The sequence below is a fragment of the Nothoprocta perdicaria genome, unplaced genomic scaffold, assembly GCF_003342845.1.
Source record: "Nothoprocta perdicaria isolate Ctin4 unplaced genomic scaffold, notPer1 scaffold_40, whole genome shotgun sequence".
NCBI lineage: Eukaryota > Metazoa > Chordata > Aves > Tinamiformes > Tinamidae > Nothoprocta > Nothoprocta perdicaria.
In genome coordinates this window covers 2,121,833-2,148,436 of record NW_020455644.1, presented here as the reverse complement: position 1 = coordinate 2,148,436, position 26,604 = coordinate 2,121,833, and the positions used below count along the sequence as shown (strand labels likewise).

Below are 26,604 nucleotides of genomic sequence, written 5' to 3'. Positions count from 1 at the left end.
TAAAATGTGGGTTGAATTATTAACATGTAARAGTTATTTGTCTCTCTTGGCTATTATTCAACAGGTATATATCCAGAGATATCATAGATATAATGAAAAGAGCTCAGTCATCTCAAATTCCTATCTACACCTTGAAAAAGAGATAGGAATTATGTCACTAGGTGCAGCAATATGGTTTCCCTAAAAGGCTCAGCTTTAAAAAGTTCAGAATCCCACCAATCCAATAGAAGATTTTGTTTGAGGTGAAACACAAAGTTCTTTGAGCAGCRGAACTATGAAGGCCCACGTGCACGTATGCATGTCTTGTAGCTGATGGACTCTAATTGAATTATTCCTTCAGCTCTGCTGTGAGCTCATCCCTTAACAGAAGATGAGAAAAATTCTTCTAGTTTTTGAAAGGAGACACATCAGCAACAGAGTCTGGCCCCATTTTTTGGCAATCCTTACCCTCATTCTCCCCCATGAATCGCCTCATGGGCAGCAAGGGGTGATCGCATGCCTCMTTCCTTCCTTCCGTGCAGCAGCATTACTGATGGGCTATTGCAAATCACAACAAAGCTTCAGATATCTGAAGGTTCAGGACATTAGCACCCATCTCCCTCCTTCACCAAGTTGGGGCAAACAGGCCAGGTTATAAGGGAACAATCAGAAAGAGAGACATATATTTCCATATACATATATATTTATATGGAAAGACCATTGCATTGAGCTGCACTCTGAGTCTCCACAGTTTTGAAGTGAGCATTGGAGTTCACAAAAGAGGTAAGGCTGCTTCCAATGACAATCAATTTTGGCTCCATTTTAGAAAAGGGTTTCTGAACTTTAGGCTTTTAGAATCTTATTGCTTTTCATCTTGTTAAAACCTATCAAGTTCTCCCTGTAAGAACAGTTCAGATGACAAACTTTTTATTGAAAGGCTTCATGCATATGAAAGTCATTACAAATGCTGTTACTTATTTCTCCCCCCCACCAATGCAGACACCCTTCTCAATGCAAACTTGAGTGCAGTGACTGCATACCTAGCATAATACACTCATTTGGTATTTGTCATTGAAAATAGCTAGGTAGTAAGTGAACAGAATAAAAAAATAGGCTAGAAAAAAYCCTATTAGAGCAGCTGCTTAAAAACATCTTTTTGAACAAAATAAACACTTTTTTTCCTGCATGTTTGTTTTACGATTAGTTGAGTTATAAATGGATTCTTCTGAAACTTAACTTGAAAGGCAACAAAATACAAATGGTATCTCTGACTTTGGAGTAAAGARGACAAAGTAAACTATTATATTCTCTCACAGTTGCACAAGATTTTTAAAAAAGAGATAACACTGTGTCTGAAAGAGGCCTCATAGTTCCATAACCATTAGACTTAAAATTTAAGGTTTAAATATCATAATCAAGTTCCAATTTTGGAATCACCGGGTATCATTGATGAAACACACATACATTAAACTAATGAAAGGGGTTAATAAAAAGTCACTGAACATAACAACTAGAGGGACAGTTGGTTTAAAATTAATTCTTCTAAAAACCCCCCCCCCCCAAACCTCACACCAATTAGATATTAAATTTCTAGAGCTTTTATATTTGTTCAGCAACAGTTAGATTTTCACCGTTTCCACAAAGAATATTCTTTCCAGACATTCAAGCAGTGCCATACCTGATTCATGTAATGACAACCAATGCCTAAGGCTCCATGTTCAGGTAGCGTTTARATACATAAAATAGGCATGTAAAATCTATACCTAAAAACTGTATTAAAACAATCAAAAACATATATAATCTATTTCATATATACACACATATATCTAAAGTACAGAGCAGTCTAGAAGCACCCATTATGTGGATTAAGAGAACAGTTTAGCCAAGTATCTYAACTATATCAACCAGTAACTTCACCGGCCCAACAGGCAGCACACCTGTATGAGCTACCTGATATCTCACTAGGAAGATTCTCAGTCCCTAGCCTCAAGACACCCGTTTTCTTCAAGTTCTCTGTTTCTTACTGTGGCTAAGCTGCTTAGCACTGCAAAGCCAAGTTGGTCACCCTTTGCTTGACCCCAAAGAAGCAAACCAGTGCTCTGYCACTCGGCCAGACTTTATCTTCAGACAGAAGGAGCAGCTTAAGTATCTTGCAGCATCTACCTATGCAGCTCTGAGTAGCCAGGGTGCTTACAGCCTCCTGCAACTGGCACAGAGGGCTTGACTGGTCTGCTGTGCCCTTGACCATGGCCTTGGCAGCACTGGCTGCATCATCTCAGGCTGTAACAGCGGTTTTCCAATAGACTGGTAAAAACTACCAAAGACACGAGCAAATGTTATGAAAGATGAGACATTCAAGAGAAACCGCCATCTATTAGTCAATGCTGAACTCAGTTTGGCTACACAGTAATTTTTACAAATGGTAGACAAAATACCACAAAACTGTAATGTATGTTCTTATATACATAGCATATGCCACACTAAAACAAAATTCCGAGTATTGACCACAAATATTTGCATTTGTCAAACCTYCCATGAAAAATTTAGAAGTATAACATAATTCTCATTAATGTCATATCTTGCAAGACTTTTACTACCCTAGTGCCTTCTTCAAGGCACCGCCCCCACCTCAAAAAGCAGCTTAAATAACTCAATGTAAAACTTGAATTGAAGCTTGTTGAAATTCAGTGAGATCATATGAATAGCATGTCAAAATTAGACCTCTTTAACAAGAGTTCATTTTTTTCACATTCCATATTTAATTTTCTTCCATGTACTGCCCTAAGATGATTTAAAAACATCTAGTTAGCAGAAAAATGCTAGGAGAACTGACCTCAAACGTTGTCAAATGATTATGATGTACAGTGCAGAAGTATGCATCGTCCTGAAAATATGTATTASAGAAAAAGGTATTTAGGGACCTTACACTCACAATTTACTGCAAAATTGACAAATTTCCCCTCATTAACTCTGATCAAGTCCACTGAATTTTGCTACAGATTTTTTTGGTTAAATGCCAAGTGCCAGGAGGCAGCAACATATTTCTATAGCTTGGGATGTCTGGCCTGCTTCTGGAAAGTTGCCAGATTTCATTTGACCTTTATAATAAGATTTAACCATTGTAGTTGGACTAAGTCATTCTCATTCAGATGAGCGGACTGGTAGAGCTCAAACCTAGGTCAAGAGTGAAGGAATGTTGTTGCCATTTGACAGCTGCTCAGTGGCTCTGGGAAAAGTGTTGGGGTTTTCAGTACATTTTCTAGTGGACAGGCAGTTAACCTGAAGCTCACTGCCACGGTTTGCAGAGCTCAGCAGAAAAGTAAATGTCCGAGTCATCAGGGAGATGACTTTCTCAGTATCAACTTCTCTAGATCATACTTGAGACTCTGAACAAGAAACCAGCCAAACAAGAGAGAGAAAACAAACAATCACCACGCACAGTTTCAATACCGCCAAATACTGCAATCTCTGTAGGATTTTAAACTAGGCATCCTCCACTAGTTTGGAAGTCATCTCCCAGGAAGGTATCTTCAGAGCCATCACTAACAAGTGCTCCAAGAAACTTGATGTGCAGTTGACACATCAGATCCCATAAAGGGAGCTCAATTCCCCRTCTCCCCGCTCTAACAAATGAAGAATTTCACCTTTAGGTCTCCTTTCTTTTGACTGCAAATGGGATATAACAATTCCAGCTACTGCTACTGAAACTGATGCTGCTGCTTCTGTGAAAGCGTCCCAACTACAACCCGCAGCCATTTTTTTGCTATGGTTTCTTAAAACCTAAATAAACAGACTGAACTCTGGTACTGAATAAACCATCTTAACGTTTGTTTTGGCCTCATCGGTTGTGACAGTGGCTGCTAAATTAATGAAGACATAATTATCCACCCATCAATAAGTTATTGTTGCAACATCTATACAGAAAGGCTGCAAGGCCAAAAAGCAAGGCCAGTCAAACAGACTAGAAAGTGCAAGCAAGGAACAGGCAGAAGAGTCATTTGGTTTATACTGAAATGACACTCTCAAAGTCAAGATGTGCAGATACCTACCCTCAATGAAACAGCTGCCACAGAAGCAGAGGTATTATCACTCATAAGGGACTCACAGCTTCTGCCTCCTTTTCTGGGCTTTCTATGATGCCAGTCAAAGGAGATTGTATAATCAATACACATGCTCTGCATATTCAATTAGGAACTAATTTTTGCAGWTTCCAGACACTCTAGTACCAAGAGATGGACTAAAGTCAAATCCTACACTGAGTACCTATTAACATTCATTGTCTGTACTGATTCTTTCAAAAAAGCTGCTAACCACTGGAACTAAGATACAGTACTTGGCTCTTTAAGAGAAGGACATCAAAAAGAAAACCAAAGGAAACCACCCACACATACACACACATCCCCTGACCTTAACTGAGGCACTGATGTCCAGTTCAACAATGGACAAAGCTTTGCTGATCTGCAAGAAAGCAAGAGGCCTACGTGGCAAATGCCAAGCAGTAATTCTGCAACAGGGCAGCAGCAGAGCCAGACAGAGGAACATCATGGAAATTCAGTTGAGAATCCTCTTTCCTCTTGGCCACTGGACACAATTTCACTTTCCACATTTTTGCTTCACAAGCCCATAAACTGATTGGGGGAACAGAGACAAGACACTTAAGTGTTCTGTTACTTTTAAATCTGAGACATAGAAGTTATTCCGCAGGCTTGTTTAGCACCTAATACTAGAGATATGCTCATATCATTTATGAACACATATGGGGGTATGTTCTTACCTAGAGATATGCCYGCTAGCAATCCCTGTGCTAGGGGCCTGGGATATTGTCTTGAAATGCTGGCCAGAAGCGGGGACTGAATGGTCCGACTTGACAACCTAGCTGGGGTGCTCACAGGCAAGGAAAGGCAGCTGGTCTCACAGCCATGCAGAAGAAAGGTATCGCTGTCTTCTCTTTGTGGCATATAAAGACATTGATTTGTAAAATCTCTCAAGAACCTACCCATATTCACTTGTTGTCAACACACACGTAGAAATGTTGATGAAAGCTGCTGCTTCTTTCTTTTAGAATATTTCACCAGCTAATACACCTTCCAAYGCCTTCAACCTTCAGCAGCCTTTTTAAACACTGTCTTTTATTTTCTTAYGTTTACTAAGAAACAGGTTCAGGAGTATTTTGCTTCACTTTTACCTCTGTATTAGACATACCATTGCAATACTATCTAGCACTTAGCTTTCAAATCAATACTAGCAGAGTGATTTATTAAATGCTAAAACAGCTTCTAAGGTCCCACTGCATGAGAAGTGCCTTGTATCCTGCTCTGCCGATACACCCAAAAGCCCTAACAAGGGACACAAGGCCCACATGTCTTCACGTGCCTTCGCTTTAAAACACAATTTTGGCTGTCTTCCCATTTAGCACRAAGAACATCACATGAGGCATCAGCTATATCACTGTGCCTGATCAAGTGCCACCTCCTCCTCTTCCATTATCATCAGCAGGCAACTGCTCTTCGGGAAGCGCACAGGCTTCAGAGCGCCACAGAAGGACTAAATTTACCTCTGAGCTCCTAACAAAATTGCTGCAGACTTCTTCACACAGAAGAGATGCCACTAGGCAGGAAGAGCTGCCTAATCTTAGCACATTAAAGTCATCTTGCCCTTGATCCCGCAGGCAGGTTTAACGCAGCTGGAGGCACTGGGGTCCAAAGCASTTCTTGGGCTGCCAGTTCAGAAGCTGAGATTTGATTTGGTTTCTCTGCCCTCCTCCCCTTCCCCCCCAATCCTTTAATTAAAAACATGTATTCCATGGCTCCAAAAGATCAACCTCCGAGTACAAGTTTTTTTATTCTGACATAGAAGAAGTGAGATGTATTAAAAAATGTGAACTTGAAGCAGTTCACCACTAGTAATGCCACTTGCCCTGGGCAGCTAGAAGGAATCTCTTAATCAAGCTCTAAAGACACCTCCCCTGCAGCAAGACCCTTTCACAGGCTCAAAGGGGAGGGGAGGAAAAAATAAAGAAATAAATAAAGCAGTCCTCTGAAGAACTTGATATAAAAAAAGCACACAAATTCCCCATGTCCATGAGAGTGATGAGTTAATAGGAACTTATTAAAAGCCTTCCCCAGACAGTGTATTTGAGATGAACACACTTCAGGGTATCCACTACAAAATATAAGCATGTCTGGGTAGCATAAAGCAAAGTAAGTCAGTGAAAACTGTATTATTTTCAGTGACTCACTGACCCCACCTGAAGAACCCTTTCAAATMTCTCACCCAATGGATCTTCAAGCTTCACACAGATAGAGGAAATTTAAAAAAAAAAATAAAAATAAAAAAAAGCTTGGGGGAGGGAAAGAGGAAATCAATTTAACTTTTAACATTTCTTAGATACATCAAAGGTCTCAGCCATGTAGTTCTATTAGGTTTCTACACGGATTTTTGTAAGACATATGTGGAAAAGCCTTCCCTGCATGAGACTGAAGAAGATGCAGACAATATGAATTTGAACTTTAATCTTTTTCTGTCTTGGAAAGCCATCTTCAAAAGCGCTTAAATAAACTATATATAGATGCCGTCAAGTTACACGCCTGAATACAAATCTCTGATCCAATACAAATATTTTGCCTCTCAGCTCATGAGAGCACACAGCAGTATCTGGGACTCCCAGACTGAACTGCAGCATGGCTGTACATCCTCACAGTTGGTACTGATATTTGTAATATCCACAAGGCAAGTTTATAAGCTTATTAAGCCCAAAACACAGAAGACAAAAGCTTACAATAAACAAGGATGAAAGAGAAGATTGGAGTGCAAATGACAAGGAAGATGAGATTAAAGTGTGTGGGGTGCAACATAGGTGGAGGAGAATTACCACRGGCATGTTTTAATACATTACAACAATGTTCTTTCCTGCAGATGCTGGAAGATCTAGACATACTTTCAAACAACATTCCTGGTATTTAATCCCTCAACTCTAGTAGCGATTTGACAGGGTTGTAACASTACGAACAATCTTTATTATGTACTTATCCTTCCCCTACCTCCCCAAAAGGGATAGCAAGTGCACTGAGTGTAAAGTGCATTTCATATAATTTGTTAGGATGATCTCCTCCTGATTTAGGAATGCATCTCCCATTAACATTAATGGACAATGCAGACATGCAGAAAAAGGGAATAGTCATTTCTGCTCTGGCTTTGTATATACTAGTAGAACTCCATGCACTTTTTCCTGTCCATTATATCATCCCCTAGGATTGGGCAAAGAGTAAGAGCCAGTGAAAAGAACTATTCTGCCTGCATTATTCTTTCTATTCCCAACATAGAGAAAGAAACATTAAAAAACGGGAGACTAGACAATGTGAAAAATCTTAACAAGCAGAAAGACCATGCTTTTATATGGAAAAGAGAAATAAGTCTCTTAAAATATTGAGCAAAAATAGAAATACTAAAGTAGGACTGTAAGAATGGTGGAACAGGTAGCCTAGATTCAATGAAGTATTTTTGCACCTTCTTTCCCACCCCAGCTTGAATACAAATGAAATTCAGAATTACTTTGGCTTYAGTCTTCAAGTGCCATTCTCAGTTCCCCTTCCTCCTGTCCTTCACCTCCAAACACTAAAACCACATCAGAGTGTGTTTTAATGTATACATATGTCCTTCATAAAAAGGAAAATGTCTTATCAGGTCAGTAATTTGTTCACTAATATAGCTGAATTTTTTAAAAAGATAACAAAGGCAGAAAGAGGAAAAAGTGAAGTTAATACAATCATTACTGAGTAAATACTTAAAGAATTTTGAAACAGGAAGTTACTTTAAATACGTTTTTGTTTAATCAAAGCAAGCTATGTGCTTGTATAGTGAAAAAGGGTCCTTTTTTGATAAAAAGAGAAATATTCAATCACATTCTTTTTTAAATCAAAAGTTAAATCATTAAAATCAATGTCTATTCCTATCACATCTTTCTAACTTCAMTATAGTTTTATATATTCTCTTGAAATTTTTAGACATCTTAACCATTTCACAGCTCACCATTTTGAGCAGTACAAGATAGGTGGGGGAGACCTGAATCCACTCATTCCCAAACAACATGGAGCAAATTCCCTACCAGCATAAACGACAAGATGGAACAGATAYGGGGATCTTGCCTTAACAACCACCCACCAGCAGCGTCCCCAGCAACCCATGGGGCAGCACACTGCATCGGAAGAGTCACAGGGGTACAAGCCCTTCCACAAGGGCCAACTACATCCAACATYTGCCAGAAAAGCCTGCAACGACTTTGGAGATCAGCATGACTCTGGTTGGGCTAGCGCAGCCAGATTACACTCTCAAAGCCCCTTGCAGATTCATTTGGAAAGGCAGCACGTGTGACCCTGAGCTCCGTATCCTTGTTGACAAGGGCGTATTACCTGATGCGGCTGTGAACTGGACCATCTGCTATAGGAAGGAGCACCTGAAGTCTTGTTGGCTGTAGTTCTCTGCAAAATAATAAAAAAAAAGGGCAGGCTTGTCAAGCATTCAGTGACATCTCACGTAAGTATGACTGGCAAACTGGACTAAGTATCCATGGTGGAATCCCCCAAACAAATAAAAAGCTTGAAAACAAAGAAACAGTAAGTATAATACAAACTACAATACAGTAGCATTAGATCATGGATATAAACAAGAAGTCCTGGACCTCAGATTCTCATTTTTCACTTCAACTTCCACACGTCACCTACACCACAAATGKGAATGGACAGTTTGGCACACATGTTTTTATGAAATCCCAAATCCTAACCTGAACTGGGACTGCAGAGCACTACTCTTCAACCAGGTAATTCACTCAGCTTTAAGTAAAAAGTGCTCTAAACTACCTCTGAATGCACAAGGACATTAAGAGAGTTTTGTCTGAATCTTTGTAGAAATTGTACCTGTTTTGCTTCCTCCTAATTCAGTTCATGATCGTGTTACATTGAAAACTTCCTACTAGTTTTATTAAAGCTATTCTTGACTCTCAGAAAATAAGCAAAACTGTTCTTTCTGAGTCACTTCACCTTACTCAAAAATGGAACTTTAATATTTTTGGAATGGGTAATACAAAAAGATTACTTATTTACAAACTTCTTTCAGGAGAAAAAACAGTCTTCTATGATTTGTCCCTTCTATGAATTTTATTCTTCCTCCTCCACCTTTTTTTTTTTTTTTTTTTTTTAAGTGCTAAGGAAAGAACCCATATCATTAGAAAATAGGTATATGGCATTTATAATCAAACTGACTGACTCTAGTACAAGAGAATCAAATGCAATATGGCTTCTATTAGAATGCCACCAATATTTTTAATTTATGCTTGTCTCCGCTTTCAAAACTATCTTTGATCATGAGCTTAGATGCAATTTACTCCTAATTTAGGCTAGAGCCTAGAGTACCCATTTACTCAGGCATTTATATGTGAATTTAGCATTTCTGAAAGCAATCTGCAAGCAAATATTGTAGTATGCAAATGCAGCTATAATAGAAACTTTGAGACTTTTAATCATATGTGACAATAAGGCTACCTATACTGGCAATATAAGCTAATCTTGAGTTACCCACACACAGAGTCTGAATTCAAACAGGCTTCCCAGACATGAGATAATTTATCAGTACATTATGTCACCAGCAGGATGCTAATAGGGAGGTCAGATTCATATTTGAACCATATGGACATAAGGTATAAGGAAAAAAATGCAAGTAAGTCAATACATGTAAAATTTATACCACATAGTACAGTCCTTGTAAGTAGGAAAATAAATAGCTTATGGCTTTTAACACCCAAGGATATTTTACATTTCTATGCCAATTACAGCCACCAAAACTTAYACATCATTACATATTCTAGAAGAACTAGCATCTCATTTCCACTAATGAAAAACAGTCAGTGATGTAATTGCATGTTTGTATTAGTCTATCAGAATAAGTTATTTTACAAATTTAATTATTAGTCTTACTGTATAACATCTTTAGCTTCTAATAGGCAACCTTAAAAGTATAAGCTTTTTAATAAACAGATATRTGATGCAGCTGAACAACAACAGTTTCTTTTGATAAACTTCAAATGAGACAAAATGCACTCAAGCTTTCTGAAAACTTAGAAAAACTTCCTCTGCTTCAGAGGAAGATTGGGAATCTCTGAATAACAAAATAACTGAAGCTTTCATGGAAGCATCCGAAAGCAGTTTTTCATCCAAATATCTTTCCATGAGCACTTTTGTTAGGGGAAAAAAGAGAGCTGGAAAAAAGCTTCATATTCTGCCCACCTATRCAGTGTTTGGTTTCTTTCCTTACTCTGATCCCTTTCTCGGCAGCAGGCACCTTTCCTCTATGGCAAACCACTCTTCTACTTTCACTTTCATTGGAAGCACATCCCATAGATGCTCCATAAAGAAACRGTATTGCAATATTACAAAGAAAAAACAGCAGAGCCCTTTCCAGGCCAGAGAGCAAATTACTACCTCCAGAAACTGCCACATAGCACTCAGCTATGGCCAACGTTTATAAAGGCAAAAGGGCCAGAGTCTCACTTAGATGCTGACCTGCATCTTCTAACTGCAGTAGCAGCCAGGTACTTAAAAATGTATGTGATAACAGCAATAAGGTAAGTCTAAATTACTTCAGCATCTACTTCTCCCATCCTCTCAGGCCTTTTAATTCCATTCATATATCACCRAATCGTCTGTATTGTGTATTGCCATCAAAATATTAAGTTACAATCAAAGAGTCTACACTGCTAACATACACATGAGCCTGCACACTGGATCACAYGAGATAGATTTTGAAAAACATGGGAAATATTTCTCTCAAAGGTTCTTTCCAAATTTTGAAGGGCCACAGGGCCTGCTTGAAAGCTAGACCACATCCCCTGGTTACCTCAGCACTTACAGCACATGAGCCAAGTGACTTCAAAAAATAATTTATACATATATATATATATTCACATACAAGCTTCAAACATACATTTCTATCTCATTAGGATGGGTCAGAGCTAGATAACCACCTATTTCCAGGAGCTTGGCTCTTGAGGCCTAGCAGCCGAGATCACAACCCAGACCACAAGCTCTGCTTGATGTATGATTTTCACACGCAGCCTTCACCACTCAGGAAACACCAAAACACTGCACTCTCATTAACTGATTACTAAAGAATACCTGGTATGTACTTAGCTCCTTAAACCACTTCCTTTTCTTCACTCCAAACCATCTTCATTAACATAATCCAAACTGAGAAACAGGACTTAAGAAACACTCCACTATATGCAGCTACAGCACCTCTCCCCTCTCCAACTATTAAAAACTAATTAGGACAGGCTGTTCTAATTAACTGCTTAGCCAAGCTGTTCTCATATAGTCACCCCTGCTTATTGCCCRCACCTGTGAGGAGGGTTGAGTTCACGCAGCTGCAGGGGACCACCTGTCTCCTTGAAAGAGCAGTGAACTTCTGCTCAAAATTTAAGAAAAGCACCATACTTTTTACAGTAAAAGATAGTTCCGGAGGTAATGAAGCTGCCAAGCAGGCATGTGTTTACCTGAGCTGAAAGGTATGGACAGGAAGGAAAATAAAGAGAAGAAAACGGGTGTTCTGTGTTTGTCTGAAAGCTGCCATGGAGATGCAGGTTGTGTGTGTAGAGAGCGTGCGACTCACACCCAGATGGGCTCGCACGCAGGCCCAGATAGGACAACTGGGGATCAAACTCCAGCCTGGCTCCAGGGAAAGCGTGAAACAAGTACTTTCCATAGCAATAAAGTGGCCTGGTTAGAAAAAGACCAAATAGTGTGGCAGTGTATGCTCAAAGCTGCTATTTGATACGCAATTCACCAGAAAACTGTGTTCTCTGAGAAATCTCATACCATTCAACAAAATACTATAGCAAAAAAACAGAGAAAAATCCTTTTTGTAGACTGCAGGCTCTACAGCACATCCTTCTGATGTGGAAATCCGAGCGTGGCTCTGCAGGAGAGTTTATGAAATGATATGTTATTATTTTACTCTTGGGTTGGAGCTATTGATGACTATTACAGGGCAAGCCAAGATTATATACAGTCCATAAATAATTTCTTAACCAGTCAATAAGAGCTTCAGTGTAAGGCCAGACTTCAAAATTACTAAATAAAAGAAAGAGTGTCACTACTCTGGCAGTATTTCAAAAAGAAGAAAAAAAAATGTAGCACTAAAGTTCTTTCTCCAAAGTTTTCTTTAGACTAACTAAACATTTTGCATTATCTGTGATTTTTTGCAAGAAAGTACCAATAAAGCTATGTTAAAAAGCAGCTCTATTCAATGTCAATAAGCAAATGCTGGCTTATTTTATTTTATTTAACAGCAGGAGTTACACAAGAAACAAAAGTGAAATATAAAAATTTGCACCTGTCATACTATCAACAGCTATCAGCATCTCTTATGACTCCCAAGAAACAAACAGTAGGTAAAGTCTTTTTGCCATTAACCTTAGCAGACCGTGTCTCTTTTTTATTTTTATTTTGTTGAGTCTACCAGCTTTTCCGACAATAATGCAATATAGAAAATGACAAGCTATTCATTTAAATCATAAGTTAAATAAAAAGGTGGCAGCTTTTCTGATCAAAAACAGTGATTAAACGAATTACAAAGTTGGAAATTTGAAACAACAGTATCTCTTGAAACAACATAGATTTCACATTTAAAGAAATCCATCGTTTGCTCTGCTCTGGCTCAAGTCACTCCTAAGTAAGATATAAGCCATCACATTAACAGATACTAAATAAATTCTGCACTCACTTTTTCTCATGAATATAATCTCATCAGGTCAGAGGATGCAGCTCAAGGGAAAGGGTGTCTGTGTCTCAGATCTGGTATTACAGCACGCTCCATGGTGGTGGCAGACCCCCCTAACCTGTTCATTACAGATGTACAGATACTCTCAGACCATAAATACACACGATTTCTTGCTCCCTTCAGAACATCGCTATTTTCAACAATACCGACACGTTGCTGGAGATTCACAACTAATGACACTTTGGACATTAGGTTACAACAAAACATATTTTTAAGACTTTAAAGATCCATGATATCTTCAAGTACTACCAAGAGTAAAATTAATTTTCTGGTGCTCTTTCCTCCAGAAAAAAATCACCAAAACCTCCTARGATACAACCTAGTTTGCACTGATATCTAGCCACAGGAATTTCCAGCGCAATAGATTTTTTTCTTCAGAAAACAATATGAAGACGTGGAAAATCAGATTAGTAACAGAAACGTCTTTCTCATTATGGTTATACAGCAGTGTTTAACACTCCATGAAGAACGTTGCTAATCATGGGCTTTGGACATAGAAGAAAGTAAAGTGGTGTTGACAACGGTGGGACATGAGATGACAGTAGGGTATTCTCTTCCTGAATGAGCAGCGTATTTCAAAGTGACATTGTGTTGTGGCAATGACATAATGCAGGAGGATCTTCATCTAAGTTGTCCCACAGATACGTAACATCAAGAGAAAAAGCACTACAAAGCAGCTGATCTGGATCTGGTAGTCAGGAAGCAAAACGCAGCAGAGTTGTGGAAGGCAAAGTTTGTAAGCTGTAAATAAAAAAGTGTGTGCTGGGAAAATCAGAAAAAAAAGGTCTCTTTGCTTAAGATGGTTGCACAATGTCATCAGGGATTASTTCCCCTAGCTTACAGAAATCAATGTTATGAGAGGAAGAGACAGGGCAGGGGAGATATTGACTGAGCTGTCAGCCATAYGAGTGCATTTCTGTGAACCCGTGGGTCTGGGCTTTGATGAGGTGAATGCATTTGGTGGACCCTTTTATAGGAACTCAGGCACTCATTCAAACTACTCAGTTTTACACCCACTGTCTATTCTTGCCTATCAATAAACATAGTGACTCATAACTATTGCGGTGCAATTGCCAAAAGGAATATAATCCATCTAGCATTCACCTCAACAGCTGATTCTTGACAGCTTAGCAGTTTGGCAGGGTTCTTAACCATGACAGGCCTGTCCTGACACTTCTAGCCTCCCACTTTTCTCTATTTATCCACTCCTGTTCACCAGTTTAATACAGATGTTTTGTCATTCTGGAAAGAATAAAAGACTAGGCAAAGTTCGCAATGAAAATATTCTGAGTAACAATTTTTTAACATAAAATCTTCTCAGTTACCAAGCAGGAGTTTTGAGTTATCAAAAAATATCTTCACTTCATGGCCTCACGTTCCTACTTGACTGTCAAAATTAATAATGAATTTGAAATTTCAAGATGTATATTTAAGTGAGGATAAAGTCCATGAGCTTTTTTACAGCACAAACCAAATAAAAATTGGTACTAGAGATCTCACTAACCATCCCAAAATCAGGTCTGTCTTGCAAGACTTGCCTGGTTAAGCTCTAGCCAACAATGTTATAGCCCTTAATTCCTTCTTAATTTTCATTTCTACTGCCCAGTTAAACTGCAGCGTTGAACCATCTGAACCACAGATCAGCTGGCTATCAATCAGTTGATGACATGAATCTTTCCTATAATTTTAATATGCCAAAAGGACTTCTCATCTCTGTGGGGCTGCTATATAGACTGCTGTACAGTCAGCACTTTGTCCCCAAGCTGGAGAGCTTGGAGATAAGGTACAGAGAGCTCAAAGCCCTTGAGAAACCTGTAAGGCTTCCAGATGGAGCTGGCATAATCCTGACATCCTTGACCCATTATAAAGAGATTGTACAAAATTCACCTGAGTTGAAAACAAAGCAAAACAAAGACACAGAATATAGAAACATGCAATGTTTTGAGGTCAAGAACCCTCCTATGTACTAAAGAGGATGGGGGGCACATCACAGCCATAGGAGAGAGAAGATAGTCAGAAAGTGGATTTTTCAAAGTTAGTGATTGCTCTTATGGAARAAAAAAATATACAAGGTATGAAACAAGTATCATATTTTTACATTATGACCAGTCAGCAAGCATGACTGTATTGATATTTCCAATACAATTACTCCTACTGAAAGACTGAACAATGAAATAGAAGATGCATTATCAGGGGAACTTGAATGAACATAAGACATCTTTTATATCCTTTAGTCTTTCACCATTTTTCCTGATTAAGTGAAAAGCTGAAGTTGAAGTAGGTGTGAGGAGGGAACAAACCATAAAAAAAAAGACAGTCTTGTTAMGGCAGATGGTGGAATAGGATCAGTTCTGCAGAACTGAATGATGTAGCTTTCTTTGGAAGTTTACACAGGTCTGAAAAAATTTTTTTTTAATTAGATTAATGGGAATATGTTGATTTGATATGAGGGAATAACATCAGGAGCCTAAAAAGATACTCCTYGTAGTGAAAGCAATTATCATCCAAGAACAAATGTGAGAGATTTGTCCTGTTAAAAAAATAAACAAACAAGAAATACAAGAAGTGATACAGAATCTTTGAGGAATATCAAGTCTGAGGTGTTAAAAAATAACAAAGTGGCCCCACAGAAAACTAAGCAGAAAACCTTCAGGGATACCCTAAAAACAGCAGCAAAGAACMTAAGAACTGCAATATAAAAACAAATGATGTTTTCATGAAGATGGTGGTGAATCTTTCCTTCCTTTATCMATGTTCATCAAAGGTAATATGAATTCAGAATCAAACGTACATCAAATATCATAATAAAGTCAAAACAGACAACAAGAGCTTTGATAAGATAATGCAAAAGGCAATACTTAACAGAAAATAAAATAACAGACAGCAGGAGACTATTTTACGTGTATTTGGGAGGAAAGGACATGAATCATGAAGGTTCAGTAATGGAAAAAAATTAAAATTTTCAGTTGCAAACAATGCAATCACAGAAAGGTAAAGGAGGTACTTTAATGATCTTGTTAATGGTGAGAGAGATAAAAGTGAACAACAAAGGGCGATTTTCTAGATAAATGACTCATTCTCAGAAGATTCAGATTTTGCAAATGTTCAGAAGACAATTAGACATTCACAAAAAATATTGGCAATTCCTGCTAAACTATTAATAACAGCAAGTAATAGGCTTAGTCAAAAGCTTTACAAGCCGATTTTGAAGATATCACAAATGGATGGAAAGAATAAGTCATATTTCCTATTTCAAAACAGATATATACTGGAAAAGTAAGAATTATTTTTGCATTTCTTCTGATTTCTAACAATCCAACTTCTATATGTTTTTGAACAGAGGAAATACTGAGAGACAATGAGTATTGCTCAAAGAGCATGATGTTCCCTCCCAAGATGAGTCACAATAAACATGAAAGCAAGCAACGATTTCAGCTAGGCAATGTCACAAGAAAAAAGATATGGGGATATAATCAAAATTAAGGAGGATTTAGGAGGAATGTATCAGTATCTTCTTTGGGCTGCAAGGAGGCAATCTGACATCTCTAATGCTCTTTTATGAGAGTGCAAGTGTTTGTCTGAGGTTCCAAAGTTTGWCTACCAGTAGAGAATGAAATCTTTGCTCTGTTTAATAGCAGCTCTGCATTGAGGCAGGAAGACAACCTGCCACATCCCCACACTTCCCAGAGTGGAATTCTCGCTGTGGAATTCTCAGAGCCGGCGGAACTGAAGCATGCTGCTGCAAACGCTCAGCAAATGGCTGAGCCACGGTAGGAAGGCAAGGATGTTTGAGATCGAAGGACGTGGCAACACAAATCCCAAGAGTGTAAAGCCAGGTAAATAGCCGCACGATGATGTTATCTTGAATAAGCTTTCTGCCAGTCAAAGACCTTGGGTCACCTTGTGTTTGGGAGCTTAAGCACCTAGCAGCATTATATAATCACGCGAGCTTGTGGAAGGAGGAAATGCAGTTATTTGCTGCCCTGATCCTAACGATAGTTAATGAGGACTGCTCATTTACAGAGGGGCTGTGCAACCCTGCAGCTATGGTCTCAGCCTGCCTTTCTCTTACGGGAACAGGAGCMGTGAGGGCGTCTTCCTCACGGAGCCCCGCGCCCGCTCCCTGCGCTCCGCATCTGCTCCCTCTCTCCTCCAGCCCCGGGACTGTCACAGCACGGGGAGAGATGCAACGTGGTGCCCAGAGCAGCAAGGACCGAGCAAATACATCATTCTGGCTTCTTCAAACGCCCCTCCCTGCGCCGCGATGGAGGCACACCACAGCAATAAATTCTTCTAAGAGCCCTTAAATCTATCACACTAATTGCTAAATGTGGAGTAGCCATTCATCTTTCCTGGTAACACTGTAATGCATGAATTTGCTGTAAGATTTTCTTTCTTTCCGTCTCTTTCTTTCTTTCTTTCTTTCTTTCTTTCTTTCTTTCTTTCTTTCTTTCTTTCTTTCTTTCTTTCTTTCTTTCTTCTTTCTTTCTTTCTTTCTTTCTTTCTTTCTTTCTTTCTTTCTTTCTTTCTTTCTTTCTTTCTTTCTTTCTTTCATATTCCCTTAGAATTATAAGGGAATAAAAATATATAAAATAAAAGAAAAAAAAAAAGCAGCATCACCATGTCTACTTTCAGGCTAATGCTTCTTTTTGAAGCACGGAGAATAGTTCAGGATTGAAACCACAAAAGATAAGGAGAACTGTCGATAGAATTTGAAGAATATTTCATACACATTCTTAGCACTTAAGACCTATTTCTAGACTGTAAAATGAATATACTGCACAAATTTCTTTAGAAATTTCCTAACGACCTTCTCTTTATATTTCCTACTAGAAATCTTAAGTAAGTCTCTCTATATACATTTAGAACACAAAGTAAGGAGAATTSGACCATATTTTAGCAGATAGGTCAAATATTTGAAAATAATGATATTCTTTTCAGCTGGTCAATAAATATAAGTGGAAAGGCATTTCAAGGTAAACATAAGCAACTAGGAGAGGCAAACTCAGGGCCATGAGCACATCCTTTGTCAATCTGCTCAGTGTACAGTAACCTTCTCAAATTAAGAAAATTCCAAGTGCATTAGGAAAGGCTGCCCTCTTCAGACAAACTCAATAAAAGTAGCAAAAAGAAGTTCTAAGTGTCTTTAAGTTAAAATAAAAATGTGGTGAAATGAACTGGACAATACTGGCGTGGTACCAAATTTCTGCTGTTTAATAGCAGTTTGCTGCTACATAAAGACAAGTAAATTCTCTTCCTGTCATTAGCTACATATTAATGTGTGTTTGTTCAGACTTCCCAAAGATCCAGTTCTTTCACATTTTCTATAAGGATATTAAAGCTTTCATTCATGGACTGAAGTACAGAGCTGTAATTGATTAACAGAGGCATTGAACCTGAGCTCTTCCTGCACTCTCACATGGAAAAAATGACCCCAGTTGCAATACTGTTGCTTTATCACACAGGAATTTTCATTAAAAATGTTAAATTCAATTCTTTTCTCAAACAAAACTTGAGTCTTATATGTATTTTGATCTTGCTAACCAACCAAAAAAATTATTTTTATCACCACAATTGGTGTTTTATACTTGATGGATATTTTCCTTTTCCTTAAAACATTCATGAACAAGTAGGAACCTAAGCTTCTTTAGCTAGAAAGAAACCTTTGTTTCCTCATTATTGAGTATCTGAACATCCCTGCAGGAAAAAATGGGGATGTTTATCTTACAACATGGCAGGCTGCAGCGCCCAAGGCCTCTAAATGCTTCCCCAATTATGCTAATAATCAGGAATGCAAATGTTGAATTTTCATTAGGATATGACCTGTGTAAAGAAAATAACTACTTTTTCTACCGCTGTAAAAAACAGTTTCTAATTTAGTGGGGAAGGTGAGTTGGACATAAATATTTTTAACGGACTTTAACTTAAACTGATGGGGGTGTCATGGCACCAGATGAGCACATACAGAAATATAGGTTATGCTCTGCTGTGCCAAACCTGATATTAATCTGTCAATACTGCTCAAGTCCCTTCACTGAACCTGGAACTGCTCTGCATGAACTTTTTAGAACAGGCATTACTTGTCAGCACAGCCCCCTAAAATTGCTACAGGAGCAGGAACCAGACGTGAGGTTATGAAGAAAGGAAGTATTACCCGTGACAGAAGGACAATAAGGATTTAAGTGCCAGCTTGATGGAAGTCTCTCAGCTCATTCACAGACAAGGCCTTTTTTCAGCCTTTAAGCAAAGCGTCCAATGTCACCGTGTCTCAGGGGCACACGCCTGACTACCCAAGACGTTTGTGAGCTGAGGTATGGCTCTTTCTTCATTGCAAAACGCCTTCATGGTGTCAAAACACTTTGTTTAAGCATGATAAATCCAGTCCACTCGATAATCTGCTCTAAAATTTGAACTGACTTCCCTGCCTCTTTCACCACATCCCTGAGGAGGTCTGGACAGCCAGTAATATCTCCTTTGAACGTCCCTTTCCACAGAAAGGCTCTTGACTCTGTGATGCAGACAACGGTTCTGAGTTCACTTTAACAAAAATACACCCTCAACTTTTAATCACGTTCTTCTGAAGACTTCATTTTTTGTTCACCTTTGTTAAATAGGATTTGGTTTAAGAAGTATTTTAAGTTAAGCAGTACCTAAATGCTTTGCTRAACTGGTGCTTGAAATGGGACTTTAATTTCCTTAATCACTTTCAATATACCGTCACTAGAATGGATGTAGAAAGATGAGATTTTCAGAAAGCAAAAGTCTCAAAGGCACTAAGACAAGAAAATCACGGGAAAGTTAAAAAATGGAAAATTATAAACCTCGTATCTACCAATGCTTACCCATTGKTCTAACCAATGTGCTAAGAAGCCAGTTTTCTTTATAAACTGAGATGTTAAAGTTGAGCATGAATCTCACCTTGTAGTCCCTTCCTATACTATGGTATTCAGTTTCATGTATAATTGATGGGCTGAAATTTTAAGATAGATAGAGTAAATAAATTATGAGTGTTCAAAATATTGCCCTTTTGCCAGTAAAACCCTGTTATTCTTCACACTGACTCATCCAAACCTCGTATTGCTATGCTGTTGCTATAGAACAGTAGTATTTTCTGTTATATTGTGGTATGCACTTACTAAAATGATTTTAATGGAAAACATGGCCAGAGTTTTGTAATAATCAAAAAAAAAAAAAAAAAAAAAAAAAAAAGATGAATATTTGTTTTGGAGCTTTTCCTTCAATCACCCAAGCCCTGGTATGAAAAGAAAGGCATATTAGCTGAATACCAGCAGTTCATATGCTATTGCCAGTTGTTACACAATAGCATTCCTAAGAACTCTTCTATAATTCTTTCCTGCAGCGAAACACAGGGGTGTCCACATTGCCATTCTTGACTTCCTTACACTGTTAAATTATAAGGCTGCTTGTGCTGTGCAAAGCTATTTGGTTATGAATTTTCCGAAGTGACAGATTCCGTTATATAACCCACTAGTGAGTCTGGGAATGCCATTCAACATTTGCAGCTTTGGAATTAATTTTATTCTTTTTCTTCCCATGAGGAAATTGAAAATGCTCACAATTTTACTCACAGGCAATTTCCATGAGAGAGTCACATGCCTGGGAAAATCCCAAGTGCTTCTTGAACAGGGGTACAAGCCTGTTGTGATGGCTGGGCACCTGTTGGGATGTGTTGATGAAGTCTATATATACAATTATTTTTTATATATATATATATATATATAAAATTTTTCTACATATACAGAAAGCTACTTTACAGCAGAAGCAATAGCTTTTCTGCAACACATTAGAAGCAGCAGCTTTTTTTTTTTTTGTGCAAGTCTGCCTGTTTATGTCAGATGCATAGGAGAGCTGATCATAGTGTTACTTATGTCCATCATCATTCACTATTACAGATGCAGCATCAAAAATAAACTGTGAGGTTACTATCTGATACCACTTATAAAAGTTAATATAGTCTACCTTGACAAATTACTTTGCCTAGTGAGAGGCCTAGTGAAAGTTTTTCTAATCCAATGGGATCCAACCTGTGGAGCCCACTTTCAACATTTCCTGGTGTACAAAAAATCCAGCACTTGAAACACTTCTATGGACAGCATTTTGCAACATAAAGAACATCAACAGCTAAAATGAACATATGGAAATTCATTAATTAAAAAAAAAAGAAAGTATGCTATCAGACAAAACACAAATTCCTATTGAAACATTACAGGGATTCAGAAGAAATCTGGACATTASACAGAAATTACCAGTCCTTCCTTAACCAGAAATAAGAAAGTAACCTATCTGTCTCCCAACAACTGAATGGTAAATTCCCTYAAAAAGTACAATATAATTTTGTCTGTGTCCTTTTTTCCAAAAGAGGAAGCCTTGTATAAAGTCATCAAGAAAGTGGTGACACAATTATTCAGAAACCTGCTAGCTTCACATCCTCACCTTCAGACATCCCACCAAAATAAAGGAAAAAAACACCCTAAACTCCTCAAATGCCCAAACAACAACAACAACAACAAAAAGCAAGGATAGGCATCTTTAGGCTTCAGATCCTTCAGATCTTTTATGAAACTCATCACAGCCTAGAAGTAAGCTGCACTTAGCAGATGCAGCTCTTGAGTAAGGCGAGTTCAACCATGGTTCAGCCCACATAACCTGCTTAAGTCAAACAAAAGAAAATACCAGCAAACAAGGGCAGAAACCCATTGCAAAACGAGTCCTTCAGCAGGTATGCAGAAGAGCTTACACTGCGTAACATCAGCAGTGGGCAAAGCCCAAGTGCCGTGCTAGGCTTGGCTGCTGCTAGAAACACAATCAGCAGCTGAAGCAGGACAGATTTCCTTAAAGCATCCAGGTCGTATCCAGTACACTGCCCATACACCAGGACTGCTCTATTCCCGCTTTAACCAGTGGGTGTATCGGCATGTTCCACTGGTAAAATAATCCTGGGCTCCACCAGCATTGCTTATTCCAGCTCCCACAAAGCAGCAGCCACTCTTGCTCAGATGTCAGCTGTCCCGACAGCCCTCTCCAAACTGGGTACCACAGCCCAGGGCTCCAGTACAGGCCTGATTTGTGCTCACACACACCAATATTCGGAGGCTTTGGCAAAACTGCCACTGAACTCGCGCTTGGCCTGGGTCCTTGTACCTTCAAGCTGGGATTTTCAAAGGAGTTTGAGTTTCCCTGGTAGATGAACACATAATACCCCTTCATGCCTTTGAAGAGGCCAGTCTGGAGCTGTAATGAGCCTGCAAATAGTGATTAGCATTTAAAGTGGCACCCTCAATAGTAAAAAGTCTGCGAGCCAGCCTCCAGTTTGCTGGAAGTGAAAGACGCTATTCACATTTACCTCTCAGGAGTCTAATTTTGGTTTCTGGCTGTTAAATGAGAGGTCACGAGCTTTCGTCTCCAAAAAGGAGCTCCAAGGCTGCAGAAACACACCTAGTGTCACACGGAAGAAATACACCTAGAGTCACTCGGACGAAATATACCTGTTGTCACATGGAAAATTCTACCCGTCGTCATGTGGAAAATTGCACCCATCACTACATGTAACATTACACCCATCGTTATACGGCCTGCAGAAAGCTGAAGTGATAAGACCTCCCAGGACCAGTGATGGGGTCTGCTCCAAAGCAGCTTCAATAACTGTCAATAAGCCTGTTTTTCCCACGATGCTCCAAAATCCTGGTCAGCAAATTTGGAGCTAAGCAGAGTTACGGGGATGTGAGTTTCTGCAATCCACCCTGGCCCCGCTCCTCGCCCCAGAGTCCAGCGCAGCCACCTTCAGTTCAGCTCAGTCTTTAGCAGCGCGTTTCATCAATAGCTCTTGCCAGAGGCTGCAGGGCTAGGGAAAAGCACACAGGAAGAATTTTGCCTGACATCAAATTAATGCCGTCTTCTAACCAAAAAAAAAAAAAAAAAAAGCCACAAATGACCAACCCCACAGCCAGGTAAAAATATCTGAATCCACAAGTGGGAAAGGTTTCAAACAGAGCAGAGCTTTCATCCTTAACCGCTTCTGCAGACAGAGGTGTTAAGCGAAGCCGAAATGCCTCCTGGACACAAAGCTAACCCGGGCAGGAGACTAACTGCACAGAAGAGCCCTTGATGCCCATGGAAATGCCATTACCTTCGTGCCGCCTCGCACCGCTCGCGTCAGGAGCTGGTCAAACACTTCAGAGAAGAGGCCAAGCGCAGGCCCGAGGAGCTAAGCTTTCCCCAGAGAAGCCTTCCTCTACTGCGAGTTTTACAAAACATAGCCTCTCTTTTCTACACCAGTCTTGAAACCTGTCCCACTTTCCAAGCTTGGCTATAGAAATGCTCTCCAAAGTCCCTGAAATCAAAATATGAAGCAGAACACCAAAGTGTTTTTAAAATACCGTAGCACTCCAGTCTCCGCCTGCCACTCTGTGGCACACAGCAATTTAAAATTATTGAAGCTCTTAAATTAAGTGCTTAAATTTGAAAGTGATCACCACTCTGAACAAGTGAATTGTATAGCTATCTGAACTATCAAAGCGCTTCAATTTACTCTAAGCAGGTCATTTTTGCAAGTGATAAGGGAGCCTGTGATTGCCCAGCCTGCACTGAGTTAAAGCTAGCGAAGTTTTCAATTCCGTTCTAGGAGCACTTGAGCCCGGGTGCTGAGCGCCTCTCCGAGCTTTTCAGGGAACAGTGCTAACACACCCGAGCAAGTTGGCATTTTAGATTTTTTTTGTGTTTAATTAGCATTTTTGCTTCACCGTTTTCCTTCACCAAGTCAATGCAGCTGTTTTTTTCCCTAGTTCTTCCACAGTTGGGTGGATATAAAAATTGAACATCCATATCCATTTTCAGAGCCTTCAATTCACTTAATATACAGTGTAAAATTTTCTGAATGTACTGCAAATTTCATTGCTTTGTAGCTACAAATTGAAACCTACAATGCTCATCTCCAGGAAGCAATCATTAATGCTTTTTTTTACAACAGAATACATTTAGCTTTGTAATTTTGGCATACAGTGCCTTTTGAAAGTATTACCTTAAATGAACTAGTAATAGCCAGTTATCCTCTGCAGTATTTTATTTTGTGATGAAATAGTTATATTTCATACGCAAACATTTTATAGCTGCAAGACTACACAAAGATGAGAGAGATCCTTGAACTCGAGGATGAGTCTTTCCTCTGCCATCCAAAGCAGCTTAGGACCTGAATGAGACCTTGTTATTTTTCTTTTCTTTTTTGGGTTTGGGCAGCTTTCTACATATTCCCAGAATTGTTAAATCCTGCACTGCTTCCCACACTGTGTGAAGTTCAGTTGGAGAAATGCTTGTTGTGGGTCCTTTCTTGTGCTCCTCCAACTGCCCCATGGCACCGTGGTCATGGCTGATGTTGAGCCTGGAGTCACAGCACCCAGCACATATTTCTGTTTTCTTTCCCAAACAGCTTTACTGATAAAGCCTAATTATTTGAACTCTCCGATGACTTCTGGCATTTGTTACAAATTAACTCCACTTAAAACCTAATCTTTTTAAAAACACATATCTGTCTTTGTCTATCAGAAATAACTTCAGMGTTGAGGATCTGTAGATTAACCTTTCAGCTGTAGACCCCTGAAGATCAAATCTCCTTTAAGTGGAACCACATTTGGCTATTCAGTTACACTGCCTWTTATGCATCTCTACAGATGCATGATCTACTGCAAAGGGTGAGCATTAATGTTCTAAAATAATATGTGAGCTGGAAGTTGTGATGTTCTTGTTACAATATTCTTTTTTTTTTCATTTCTGACTGATAAACAGCTCATATTTATGATGCTGAACRAACTTCTGTCTTGAAGTGTGTGCTTTTGTTCTGTCATTTGGAAGACTTCTCTCACCAGCAAAATCAAAATAATTACATTGTGAAGCTATTGAGTCAGACAGTGCCTGTGTTGCATTCATCTGTCTTTTGCAGCCTAATGTCCAGCTAGATATTAGAGGTGAGTTAATACAACCCTGCTTGACATTTATCTGGTATCAAATCAGTCACTCAAGTTTACATTGATTTAGTTGTGCATGCTGCACTTTGATAAATTATTTTTATTGGCATACCATAACACATCAAGACGTTTCACTGTAATTAATAAAGGAGGCAGCCAAGTGATTTCAGAAAAAAGAAAAGTATGAAGATTTTTTGGCCATTTGAGTTATCTTGAATAGTTAATTCTGGTGTGAAAATTCATTTGATATGTAATTTTCCAGGTTGAAATTCAGGGTTCATCCCACCCATCTCATTTGGTTTTATAYGACAATGTAGGGAGTTTGCCTGTCACTGAGATGTAGAGCAATTGCTGTTGCTTAGTTTGCTAAGCACTGCAGTCGCTTGCATCACCATTCTTTGCTGTTTTGGCAACAATGCTGCATTCCCTGATATTCTCCAAGATTTTCCTAGTCCCTTACTTTGCTGAAGCGTTCAGTAATTTATCAACCATCTCGTTCGCACAAGCATTTCCCTGGTGATTTGAACTTCACCTGAAGCTTTCTTGGGTTTATGAATGTTTATCATATCTTTTTACTGCACCTGTACAGCAAATGCCATAACAGCTATTTCAGATTGCTCAAAGTCTTAATCAAGTACAGCAGTTTCTTGTTGAGCTGGAAGAATATTTTGTTACAACCGTCTTCTGCAATTGTTTTAGCTTCTACTTGATATTATCCTTATTGTTTCCTTCATTCAACTCATGCTGCATCTTACTGCTCTGTCCTTTATTTCACAAGTTTTTTCTGTCTCTTTTTTCCTGAGGTATTTTTGAGGAGTTGATTATTTTCTTTCGCTCATCTCCTCTCTCCCACACAAACTGACTTATACAGACTTCAGAAACCCTTTTATGAAAGTCAAGACAGCTGTTGCAGTWTCTCTGATGTGATCATTTTAAAAAGACAACGCCACATCCGTGCTGACTCGTACAGGATCTAAGCCTCGCTGCCTGCAAATGCTGGTCCCAGGTACAATCTGAAATTTACTTAGTGGCACCTCGCTTTTTCCTTAGTTCCTATAGGATTATAAAAATGAGGAATTGGAAAAGAGTTGCTTTAGCCCAACTACCCGCATTCAGCTTTGATCAAGCACTTGTAGACTCCCCGTGACAGATGTTCCTTTAACTGGTTTTTAAAAGCCTCCAATAAAGAGCACTGAACAACTGTCCCAGTGTTGGAACAATTGCTCACTATTCTTTTCTATCAGACTTGTAGGCTTGGGGAGATTAAGTTTCCCCTCAGGCCTCTTTTTCTCTAAATTAGACAAATCAATCCCTTCACCTTGTTCCTATGAGCGTGCTTTCTAATCCTCTTAGTCCTGCTGCCCTCCTCTGGACTTTTTCACGTCTGCTTCTCTTAAGTTTGGCTCCCCAAACTATGTTTTTGCTGCAGCCACACCAGTGCCAAGCAGAGCAGACCACTCACCTCTCTTTTCCTCCATCTGACAATATGATGAGCACAACCTAACCTGTCATTCTCTTGGTTTTGCAGYAGTATCGCCAAAGGGGTGCCTATTTCAAACAAGTTTTTTCTTCAGTATTACCAAAGAAAAACATCAACTCATTTTTATCTCTCATGTCTTAARAAGTTGTTTTACACTTCTTTTCAGCATATAGTTAGATAACTGACTCCCAATGACTCCATGTGGATGAAACAAATATTCACATTCAGGAATAGTTTCCTGTCACTTTAAACTGTGATAATGGGCACTGACTACGAGTTTATCCTCATGATGATTTAAAATACAGAGACCTTGCTYGCTTTCTCCAATATATTTTGATC

At 39.0% G+C, this 26,604-nt stretch overlaps 1 protein-coding gene across 1 annotated transcript in view; it reads right to left on the bottom strand.

The window, feature by feature from the left end:
• Positions 1-26,604, bottom strand: part of RBMS3 (RNA binding motif single stranded interacting protein 3) — a gene marked incomplete at its 5' end in the record, with an annotated part of 630,487 nt that overhangs the window by 526,452 nt on the left and 77,431 nt on the right. Inside the window, one exon of the mRNA XM_026045493.1 lies at positions 8,388-8,456. Within this exon, the coding sequence (XP_025901278.1) occupies positions 8,388-8,456 (69 nt within the window). The remainder of the gene's footprint in view (positions 1-8,387; positions 8,457-26,604) is intronic.